General features: G+C 41.1%; 1 protein-coding gene across 2 annotated transcripts; it reads right to left on the bottom strand.

The window, feature by feature from the left end:
- Positions 1-2,874: 2,874 nt before the first annotated feature.
- Positions 2,875-10,329, bottom strand: LOC138958847 (angiopoietin-related protein 4-like). Of its 2 annotated transcripts, XM_070330149.1 has the most exons (4): positions 9,135-10,329; positions 8,456-8,544; positions 4,602-4,853; positions 2,875-4,254 (listed from the first exon to the last, which is right to left on the bottom strand). In XM_070330149.1, the coding sequence occupies exons 3-4, from the start codon at positions 4,839-4,841 to the stop codon at positions 3,949-3,951; spliced, it is 546 nt and encodes a 181-aa protein (XP_070186250.1). In that variant the 5' UTR covers positions 4,842-4,853; positions 8,456-8,544; positions 9,135-10,329; the 3' UTR covers positions 2,875-3,948. The 2 variants fall into 2 exon arrangements, with proteins under 2 accessions (XP_070186250.1, XP_070186249.1); XM_070330148.1 differs by lacking the exons at positions 8,456-8,544; positions 9,135-10,329 and adding an exon at positions 5,110-5,184.
- Between the last annotated feature and the right edge of the window lie 1,806 nt (positions 10,330-12,135).

The raw sequence follows: 12,135 nt of genomic DNA, 5'->3' as shown, positions 1-12,135 counted from the left end.
TTGCATTCTTAAAGCATACTGTTGTTTGAGTTTGAGAAAATGTGTTAACAAAGAATGATAGCAATAGGGTTTCAGCTTCTGAATCTGTCAAGTTTGTCACACTACTCGCTGACAGAGTTTTCTTACCGGAATTACTTTTTTTTTGTGGTTGGGGGGAGGGGGGAGTGGGGGGGGGCTGTAAGTACCCAGGTAATCAAACCAAGGTTTCACCAGTGTTTTTACCTTGTGTATATAAAAGGAGTTGAACTTACCATAGCTATTTCCCCTGTCTGGAATAATGTCCATTTTTGTTGAAAAAGTGACAATTTACAAAATGTCCCACATGTACCGAAGTGAAAGAGATGCACATTTATCTTCTTCATCCCGTCTTTCTTTCTTGCAAAATACACGTAGTATCTTGTAAAAGTATTGTTTGATTGATTTTTGGACAACACACTTTAATAGGGTTAATGTCCACTTTTCTCAGGTTAATTTGAGTGAGCTATGAATTTGAGAAGTCATGGCTTATTTAATGAAGAATTATTAGTTTATAATGAATTTGATATCATCTTGAGGGAAAATTGTGCCAGACAAAATGTTAACACAGCTTTGAATCTGACTGAAAATTTGTGATTAGCTTTTCCTTTGCTTTTTATTTAGAGACAGCCCAAACACAGATAGGCAGACAGATGTGTTCATGTAAGCACACGCACACAGATGCCTTCATGCACACACACACACACACACACACACACACACACACACACACACTGTCACAGATTCTTTCGTTCTGTCGTTCTTCCTCTTCTGATCACCCTCATCTTCCCCTGTGCCTTTTTTTTAAAAACATATATTCCACGAGAAGAGTTGCAGCTCAGATTTTTATATTTTTTATTCCAAATCATTTTGAGTGTGGTGCACATAAAGCAGTTGATAAAGGAGTCTTCCGTTCATAGTCTTGAAAGAAGAGTTCAAAACAGCCAATTGCAAAAACAAGGCACAAACTTGTACTGTGTTCCACATGTTTGTACCATTCAGAGATATCGTATACCTCTTGACAAGAAAAGTAAGGGGTAACATGAAGTTCACACTTCTTGCCAAAAGATCAAGGGGTACCAACTTTACAATAGACGAATTCCAAAAATAACTCCTTCGGGTTTGTATGGGTTGTGAAAGAGTGAATATCCCTGCTTTTACTCGGACAAATATCGGAGGGGCCAATCAATAGCGAGGGGCATGTTGGAAACACATGGACAGGAGCACGTGGACATTTATTTGTCGGAGACAAACAAGGGCAATCACTTTTTCACAACCCATACAAACCCGATGGAGTTATTTCCGAAATCGTCTATTAGCGACTGACTCTTATAGTTGATAACTGGTGGCCGAGTGGCAACGCACTTGCGCTCGGAAGCGAGAGGTTGCGAGTTCGACCCTGGGTCAGGGCGTTAGCAATTTTCTCCCCCCTTTCCTAACCTAGGTGGTGGGTTCAAGTGCTAGTCTTTCGGATGAGACGAAAAACCGAGGTCCCTTCGTGTACACTACATTGGGATCTACGTTAAAGATCCCACGATTGACAAAAGGGTCTTTCCTGGCAAAATTGTATAGACATGGCCACCAAAATACCCGTGTGACTTGGAATAATAGGCTGTGAAAAGTAGGATATGGGCCAAAATGGCTGCGATCTGCTGGCCGATGTGAATGCGTGATGTATTGCGTGATGTATTGTGTAAAAAAAATTCCATCTCACACGGCATAAATAAATCCCTGCGCCTTGAATATGTGCGCAATATAAATTGCATAAAATAAAGATAAAAATAAATAAATAAATCCCTGCGCTTAGAACTGTACCCACGGAATACGCGCGATATAAGCCTCATATTGATAACTTTTTAAATTATCAGTATAGTCAAATAACTAATCTGCCGTGTATTATAGGAAAAAAAGACTTGGTTCATTTGTTTTTTTGAGTTATTCATTGCTTCTGAAAGGACATATAGTGTTTGTACTTGCATTATTTTGGTTTACAGTGACCTTCCAGTGAGACTGGAATCAATAACAGGCAAACATACTCAGTGTTCATACTTTCTGGATAAAAAGGTGTTTGTTTTATTCCTTTTTACTCCATTAGTTTTACATGATTTTTGGCATCATGAGGTACTAGCCTATATCCTTTTATCTCGTTGATATATTTTTTTTAAACATTTGTTTTCCTTTTTATTCAACTAGTTTTACATGATTTTTGGCATCAGGAGGTATTATACCTCTGATTTTACGTAATGTGGAACACTGTTTTAAATGTCTGAAAACTGCTTCCCGAGGCAGCTTGGAGTGACGCAAGAGCTGTTGCAATTGGGTGTCCCTCACATTAGAGGACAACTAACAATGAAGGACACCTGCTGTTCAACGTTTCTCTTAGACTCTAACATCTAGGACACACTGAAGAAAAAACAAGTCGCGTAAGGCGAAAATACAATATTTAGTCAAGTAGCTGTCGAACTCACAGAATGAAACTGAACGCAACGCAACGCAGCAAGACCGTATACTCGTAGCATCGTCACTCCACCGCCCGTGGCAAAGGCAGTGCACGTGGAATTGACAAGAAGAGCGGGGTATTCGTTGCGCTGAGAAGGATAGCACGCTTTTCTGTACCTCTCTTTGTTTTAACTTTCTGAGCGTGTTTTTAATCCAAACATATCATATCTATATATTTTTGGAATCAGGAACCGACAAGGAATAAGATGAAAGTGTTTTTAAATTGATTTCGAAAAAAAAAATTTGATAATAATTTTTATATATTTAATTTTCAGAGCTTGTTTTTAATCCGAATATAACATATTTATATGTTTTTGGAATTCCCCCTCGATGTTAAAATATTTAGTCAAAACTTGACTAAATATAAAAAGTGGCCTGTGGTTGAACCACTTTCTGCCGTTCAAAGAAATTCAAAAACATGTTAAAAATGCAGACTCATGCATACACGAGGCTCAACATTTATGAACATCACGATCATTGCTACATACTTGGTGACCAACACTTAAAAATTAATAGCCAACGGCTTCTGGTTATACGCTTAAGAAGGAATCGGGTTGATATCAGTGTGCCAGTGAATTATAAATTACTCACAAAACATCAGACCCATACACTTTCACTTGTGAGAACACCAAACCACGTTAGATGAAAGGGAATCTTAAAATTAAGTGCAGGCACATATACCAATGGCAAAAAAGTGTCAAATCATAGTGCTCGTGCACCTGCAATAAAAAATTTTTTTTTTTAAAGTTACATGAAAATGTGAGCATGCAAGCAGAAAAGGTTAGTTTGCCATTGTATTGTAGAATGTTGGCGGCAGAGACAATACTCGACTGTATGCAAGCAAACAGGGTGCATGCATGTATGTATACTTTCTTGAGTGCTGCAACTGAGTTACAGGAAGCTAGACAAAAATTCAGGCATGAGCAAACTCACTATGGCAAGCAATCATGTTATTTTAAATCGATCATTGTGACATGAAATGCATGCTGGTGGCAACGGACATGCGCTCGTGTCAGCACAAAATCTAATAACAATACAGATAATAACATAACAGCTTTTGCATAGTGCAAGTCCTACAAATAGCTCCAAGCACTTGTTGCCTTTCCGCCTATCTAAACTTAAAGTCATGGGTGCATAAGGAACATGCTAACATGCAACCATGTCAACAGCACAGGCGGTGATTGTTGCCTTTCCTTTCAATCCCCAGGGTGCATCAAGTACAGTGGAACCCCCCTTTTAAGACCTCCAGAAATCTGAGAAAATCAGGTCTTAAAAAGGAGGGAGTCTTAAAATGGGGGTAACATTACAGAGGTTATGAACAGAAAGTCTGAGAAAACAAGGTCTTAAAAGGGAGGGAGTCTTAAATTGAGGGGTCTTAAAAGGGGGGTTCCACTGTACGCCCCTTTCATCAGTACACAATGCCGCGATGCCGTATCACACCTCAGGGTGCATCAAGTACATGCTGATGGCAACAGGTGCCCAGTGTTGCCAGAAAGCGTGTGTGCGATCGCCAGTGTAGTTGCCACCCGCAGTGTTGAACACCAGCTCTCCAGTCGGGTTGCAGTACAAGGAGCACGTGTTGTTGGTGAAAAACCACCAGCCTCCCCCAAAGCGGCGTGCACAATTGATGCCCGCCACCTCGTCGTTGTCCCGGTCGGTGGTGGTGAAGGGGAGACCGTTACGGATGGCGAAGCACGGGTCACTCTGGTTGAGGTTCACAGACAGCTTGTAGTTCTCGGACTGATTTGGGGAGGGGAAGACAAGGACATGCGATGAACAAAGTTTTTTTTTTCTTCTTCCGAGAATGTCGGTGCTAACATTTTTCTCTTAAATGCTCTGACCTGTCACGGTATAGGCGCAGGCAGATTCTACATGCGCAAGCGCACACCATATGCACACACACACACACACTGACTTGTGGCATGCACGCATACGCATGCGCACGCACTGACACACACCGCCGTACACACACACCGACTCAGTCACACACACACACACACGCTCATTTACGTACACACAACACCCTAACAAAACCTCAACCCTATCACCTCACCACTAGACATACTTATGAGTCTGTGTCACCTCACCTCATCACCGACTCGAAATTCCCCGTATGTTTCGTAGTTGTCGTCATTCAGCACGTCGACCTTCACTCTCAAGCGGTAACGTTGATCACCAGCAGTCAGCACGTGCAGTTTCTCCAGTCCAAGCCAGTTGTCGCCGTCAAGGTCGCCGAAGCCGTCGCGGTAGGCTGCCCAGTCACGGTTGAAGGTTGTGGTGTCGGTGGTCCTTGTCATCACATAGAGACGGGTGCCGTCGCTATCCATTCTGCAGTACACCTGAAGTCCGTAACAGATTACATATCATCATGCTGGCACTGACAGGACCTTGTGACAGAGTTCCGGAAATAATGTGCTATATTTTCTCAGGACAAAGAACAAATGTTTATTTTGAATGTTTTATGTATGTTATTATTACGGACACAAACGCTCAGCAATGCAATTTCTCTTTTAGAGATTAATAAAGTTATTGTATTGTATTGTATTGTATTGTAGAATTACAAGCGTTGTGGAAGAGTTGCGCCCTGCCGCTTACCTTGTACAAACAGGAAACACGTGGTCGACCCGTTAAAACCATGATCTCAGCGATGCCATATTAGTGTGGGCTACATCAGTCTACACACTGATGGCCTCGTAGGCATTATATATATAATTATCCATGTCGCGGCAGTTGGTTACATAATAATATGTAGGCTAAAGACGGTTAGTCTTTCGGATGAGACGAAAAACCGAGCTCCCTTCGTGTACACTACATTGGGGTGTGCACGTTAAAGATCCCACGATTGACAAAAGGGTCTTTCCTGGCAAAATTGTATAGGCATAGATAAAAATGTCCACCAAAATACCCGTGTGACTTGGAATAATAGGCCGTGAAAAGTAGGATATGCACCGAAATGGCTGCGATCTGCTGGCCGCTGTGAATGCGTGATGTATTGTGTACAAAAATTCCATCTCACACGGCATAAATAAATCCCTGCGCCTTGAATATGTGCGCGATATAAATTGCATTAAAAAAAATGTTAAAAAAATCCCTGCGCTTAGAACTGTACCCACGGAATACGCGCGATATAAGCCTCATATTGATTGATTCATATTCTTATAAACTGTCAAGACATGGATTTAATCCTACACGAGTGTTTTCTGCAGTGAACTACTGAACTTGAATTTCCAGGTAAAATTTATTATCAAACAATGATGTATATGTACATGTATATTAAATTTCAACAGGACACAGTTAACATGCACACAGTAAAAGACTTTCCCCAGTCTAGAAAAAACAAGTCGCGTAAGGCGAAAATACAATATTTAGTCAAGTAGCTGTCGAACTCACAGAATGAAACTGAACGCAATGCCATTTTTCAGCAAGACCGTATACTCGTAGCATCGTCAGTCCACCGCTCATGGCAAAGGCAGTGAAATTGACAAGAAGAGCGGGGTAGTAGTTGCGCTAAGAAGGATAGCACGCTTTTCTGTACCTCTCTTTGTTTTAACTTTCTGAGCGTGTTTTTAATCCAAACATATCATATCTATATGTTTTGGGAATCAGGAACCGACACGGAATAAGATGAACGTGTTTTTATATTGATTTGGACAATTTAATTTTGATAATAATTTTTATATATTTAATTTTCAGAGCTTGTTTTTAATCCGAATATAACATATTTATATGTTTTTGGAATCAGCAAATGATGGAGAATAAGATAAACGTACATTTGGATCGTTTTATAAATTTTTTTTTTTTTTTTACAATTTTCAGATTTTTAATGACCAAAGTCATTAATTAATTTTTAAGCCACCAAGCTGAAATGCAATACCGAAGTCCGGGCTTCGTTGAAGATTACTTGACCAAAATTTCAACCAATTTGGTTGAAAAATGAGGGCGTGACAGTGCCGCCTCAACTTTCACGAAAAGCCGGATATGACGTCATCAAAGACATTTATCAAAAAAATGAAAAAAACGTTCGGGGATTTCATACCCAGGAACTCTCATGTCAAATTTCATAAAGATCGGTCCAGTAGTTTAGTCTGAATCGCTCTACACACACACACACACACACAGACACACACACACACACACACACGCACATACACCACGACCCTCGTTTCGATTCCCCCTCGATGTTAAAATATTTAGTCAAAACTTGACTAAATATAAAAACCATGCAGAGACCTAATTACCTAGTTTTGATGCATTTAATTAATGTGCAAATACAATACATATTTTCCACATTATAATACAGAGACAAGAAGCAGCTCATGGGATATTAATCAGCTCTATAAACTGCAAGCTGTTGAGTCTGAGTGCCCATATCTTGTCCCATAACCATACCCATGACATTAGGTGTTGATGATGATACTGCTGGCTTCTCAGTGACCACCACAAGACCTTGAGACACAGCGCCTGTCTTGTTCCCCGTAATCATGACAACTACATTAGTCGTACAGCCGCTATTCTGGCATCTATATGCAACAGGACAATGTGCCACAGTGCCGCCTATACCTTCTGCCTATCTTGTTCCATAATAATGACCAAACGATTAGTCGCAATGTCATACTGGCTTTAATACAGCTCAGAACATTGTGCCACATCGCCTGTCTTTTCACAAAATCATGACCAAAAGATTAGCTGTAATGCCAAACTGACATCTATATATAGCACGTGACCATTACCCTTCACTCGTACTGCCATCGTGTACTGCCCATTGTTCACCACCGGACCTTTTTTTAAGAGTGTCCACCTTTAAAGGCACACCCCTGCTAGCGTAACCAGATCAGCTCACCGTCTCAGATCTGCAACTTTTACACGGGATAAGACCATCACTGAACTTTGTCACATACTGACAAAGACCCCACCACACTCCCTTTATCTCACCACCTGTTAATGGTATCGTACACTTCCAAACAAAATAAACGGTGAGTTGAAAAGTATGGTGAATGGTAAAGTATGGTGAACAGGGGCGGATCACATCATTTTTGGCTCACGTAAGTGTAGCCTATGCGATCGTAACTTTGTCTGTCTGTGCGTGCGTGCGTGCGTGCGTGCGTCTGTGCGTGTGTATGTCTGTGGTAGAAACTCTAACATTTGAAGACGTCACATTACATTGACGTCACATTATGACGTAAGAGGGTTAGACGTCACGCGAAGGAAGTATTGACAGTCTCGGTCATTATTATTTTGAGCACGCCGAGACTAGTTGGCAGTCGTGTCCTTGTAAGTAGGCTACATGCAGACAGACAGATCTAGATCTAGTGTCTCGCTTTCTTGCACAGTTTCACCTATGCTCTTTCTGTGTGTGTGTGTGTGTGTGTGTGTGTGTGTGTGTGTGTGTGTGTGTGTGTGTGTGTGTGTGTGTGTGTGTGTGTGTGTGATTGAGTTTGTGTTACTGTTTGTCGATTCCTTACGTGAGCCTTGATGGCTTCGCCTCTTGTTAAGGGGGGGTTTCCAATTCGACGACGCGAAGCGTTTAGTTGAGGGCGCGAAAATGGAGCAATCTGGCGCAATCTGAGCCAAGAAACCTTCCCCTTATACACCTTCAAAAAAGTAAATTTAAGGAGACAAATTTGGATTAATAAAAAAAGGAAAATTCAGTGACCGATCTGGCGCAACCTGAGCCAGCAAATGACCCAACTACCTTCCAAACCCGTCATTAGAAGACAAAGGCCAGCTCCCAGGGGGGTCCGGGGGCATGCCCCCGAAAAAATTCGATAACAATCAAGGAAAATGGAGCAATCTGGTGCACTCTGAGCCTTCAGTTTTTCTATATTTTCAAATGTATTTATTTGTCTATACTTTTTTTCTTTTTTTTTTTAGGCTAGGGGGGTGGGGTTTCCGGAAACCCCGGAAACCCCACTGGGTCCGCCCCTGGTGAATGGAAAAGTACCTGGAAAGGTGTTGGTGATGCAGGGGGTTTGATCCATTTTACTTTGTGGCCCGATTCGGTTGGATTTATACTCTGCCAGTCCTCGCAGTCTGCAAAATAGAAATACATGTCAACCAGATACACGAGTCCTAAATAAAACTCAGACCAAACACGAAGCAGAAACACACACAGACACAGACACACACACACACACACACATACACACACATATACACACACATACACACCCAAGCGCGCACACAGAGGCACGCCCCCTGGACAATTGCCCCCCGGACAACTGCCCCTGCCCTTGTAGGACGATTGCTTGCCGGGGCAATTCCCCCCTCAACCCCCCTTCACTGACGCCGGATAACTGCCACAAGAACCTTTTTAAAGCACTCTGCGTTTTGATACGAGGAGCATTTAGATAGGCTACTCATCACGCGAAGCCCAGCGTGGTTAGCTAAAACACAAGGAAACCAGTGAATAATGTCGCAGTCACTCATTGTTGCATTAAACAGCTCAGCATATTATTACGAAAAAATAACTTTCGGCCCAAGCCTCGCTCCCATAAAATACATAAATAGCCTACCATAAATTAATAAAAAACCTGCATGAACTCCACCCACACCCACCCACACACATCATCCCCCTCAACCCCCAAAAGAGGTTAAAATGCCAACAAAAAAAGAAGAACAACCTGAGACGAAGCGCTCACAGCGGTCACCAATAGCACCGTTCGGACAATCACAAGCGACGCCATTGGGAGATTTACCACCGTTCAGACAGGCCGGCAGTGGATAAACCTGAAAAATTTCAATTTGACTATATACGGCATGTAGACTTGGCTGACTAATTGCAATGACACAGAGCTCTTCTTCTTTCTTTTTTTCGTTCTTGAAGAAATATTATTGACTTGATAGATGTTTTGTTGCTAGGTCGTGCTTATGAAGCTATGTGCGGAAAATGAATAAATAAAGAAACAAATAAATGACAGAACGAAAAAAAGAAAGAAACAAGTCGCGTAAGGCGAAAATACAATATTTAGTCAAGTAGCTGTCGAACTCACAGAATGAAACTGAACGCAATGCAACGCAGCAAGACCGTATACTCGTGGTCCACCGCTCACGGCATTGGCAGTGAAATTGACAAGAAGAGCGGGGTAGTGGTTACGCTATGCTGCATAGCACGCTTTTCTGTACCTCTCTTCGTTTTAACTTTCTGAGCGTGTTTTTAATCCAAACATATCATATCTATATATTTTTGGAATCAGGAACCGACAAGGAATAAGATGAAAGTGTTTTTAAATTGATTTCGAAAAAAAAAATTTGATAATAATTTTTATATATTTAATTTTCAGAGCTTGTTTTTAATCCGAATATAACATATTTATATGTTTTTGGAATCAGCAAATGGTGGAGAATACGGTAAACGTAAATTTGGATCGTTTTATAAATTTTTATTTTTTTTTACAATTTTCCGATTTTTAATGACCAAAGTCATTAATTAATTTTTAAGCCACCAAGCTGAAATGCAATACCGAACCCCGGGCTTCGTCGAAGAGTACTTGACCAAAATTTCAACCAATTTGGTTGAAAAATGAGGGCGTGACAGTGCCGCCTCAACTTTCACGAAAAGCCGGATATGACGTCATCAAAGACATTTATCAAAAAAATGAAAAAAACGTTCGGGGATTTCATACCCAGGAACTCTCATGTCAAATTTCATAAAGATCGGTCCAGTAGTTTAGTCTGAATCGCTCTACACACACACACACACACACAGACACACACACAGACACACACACACACGCACACACGCACATACACCACGACCCTCGTTTCGATTCCCCCTCGATGTTAAAATATTTAGTCAAAACTTGACTAAATATAAAAACAGCAGAGAACAGAATCAATTGACAGAGACAGACAGACAGACAAACAGACAGACCAGACTTTGGAAAGAAAAGTGAAAAAACAAAACCCACATACCTCTGCATACACTGCACGCACGCATCCACACATAAGCTAATACATACACACACACACACACCGTCACACATACACACAGTCACACGCCGCACGCACTGGCGCACGCACGCACACCCACCCACACACACATTCGCAGCCAGAAAGACAAACAGACACACACGCATGCACGCACGCATCCACGTACACGGTCATACAACTGAGCACAGACCGAAACGCAATACACTTGACAAAAGTATTGATCTTGTGTCAAAAAGTCAGCGGCACACCTTACATTCTTGCAAGAACGATCGCACGCCGATATCGACAAGAAATCGACGAGACTTCGGAAAGAAAAGTGAGAAGAAAACAAGTCGCGTAAGGCGAAAATACAACATTTAGTCAAGTAGCTGTCGAACTCACAGAATGAAACTAAACGCAATTAAACACAGCAAGACCGTATACTCGTAACATCGTCAGTCCACCGCTCACGGCAAAGGCAGTGAAATTGACAAGAAGAGCGGGGTAGTAGTTGCGCTGAGAACGATAGCACGCTTTTCTGTACCTCTCTTCGTTTTAACTTTCTGAGCGTGTTTTTAATCCAAACATATCATATCTATATGTTTTTGGAATCAGGAACCGACAAGGAATAAGATGAAAGTGTTTTTAAATTGATTTCGACAATTTAAATTTGATAATAATTTTTATATATTTAATTTTCAGAGCTTGTTTTTAATCCAAATATAACATATTTATATGTTTTTGGAATCAGCAAATGATGGAGAATAAGATGAACGTAAATTTGGATCGTTTTATAAAAGAAATATTTTTTTACAATTTTCAGATTTTTAATGACCAAAGTCATTAATTAATTTTTAAGCCACCACGCTGAAATGCAATACCGAAGTCCGGGCTTCGTCGAACAATACTTGACCAAAATTTCAACCAATTTGGTTGAAAAATGAGGGCGTGACAGTGCCGCCTCAACTTTCACGAAAAGCCGGATATGACGTCATCAAAGACATTTATCAAAAAAATGAAAAAAACGTATGGGGATATCATACCCAGGAACTTTCATGTCAAATTTCATAAAGATCGGTCCAGTAGTTTGGTCTGAATCGCTCTACACGCACGCACACACACACACACACACACACACATACACATACACCACGACCCTCGTCTCGATTCCCCCCTCGATGTTAAAACATTTAGTCATAACTTGACTAAATGTAAAAAACACACATACCTCTGCATACACTGTAACCCTCTCGTAAAACTCCTCGTATGAAGACCTACCCCAATTCAAAACACTTGTTTTACAGATTTTCTGTTTAGATTGCCTGTATATAAATTATTAACTCAATTTTGAGACCTGATTTTCTAAAAACTCGGGGTTTTAAACGCTGGGTTTCTTTGTACTTGTATTTAAGCATAGTCAGAGACTGTAGAGTGCACAGAGCTGTGTACTCTAAAATCTGTGGTATAGTCCGGCTGAGGGGCCAGCGATGGACGTTTTTTTTATCATTAAACAAGTCGCGTAAGGCGAAAATACAATATTTAGTCAAGTAGCTGCCATTTTTCAGCAAGACCGTATACTCGTAGCATCGTCAGTCCACCGCTCACGGCAAAGGCAGTGAAATTGACAAGAAGAGCGGGGTAGTAGTTGCGCTAAGAAGGATAGCACGCTTTTCTGTACCTCTCTTTGTTTTAACTTTCTGAGCGTGTTTTTAA

Source organism: Littorina saxatilis, linkage group LG2 (assembly GCF_037325665.1).
Source record: "Littorina saxatilis isolate snail1 linkage group LG2, US_GU_Lsax_2.0, whole genome shotgun sequence".
NCBI lineage: Eukaryota > Metazoa > Mollusca > Gastropoda > Littorinimorpha > Littorinidae > Littorina > Littorina saxatilis.
Note: the sequence above shows the minus strand (reverse complement) of the source record. Positions and strands in the feature narration are given on the sequence as shown.

What these genes read in the sequence shown, in the direction of transcription:
- LOC138958847 (XM_070330148.1), bottom strand. Translation starts at nt 5,151, where the DNA reads ATGGTTTTAACGGGTCGACCACGTGTTTCCTGTTTGTACAAG. An exon ending in GTGTTTCCTGTTTGTACAAG is followed by an intron (nt 4,854 to 5,109) that starts GTAAGCGGCAGG and finishes TACGGACTTCAG; the next exon opens with GTGTACTGCAGAATGGATAG. An exon ending in AATTTCGAGTCGGTGATGAG is followed by an intron (nt 4,255 to 4,601) that starts GTGAGGTGACAC and finishes TCCCCAAATCAG; the next exon opens with TCCGAGAACTACAAGCTGTC.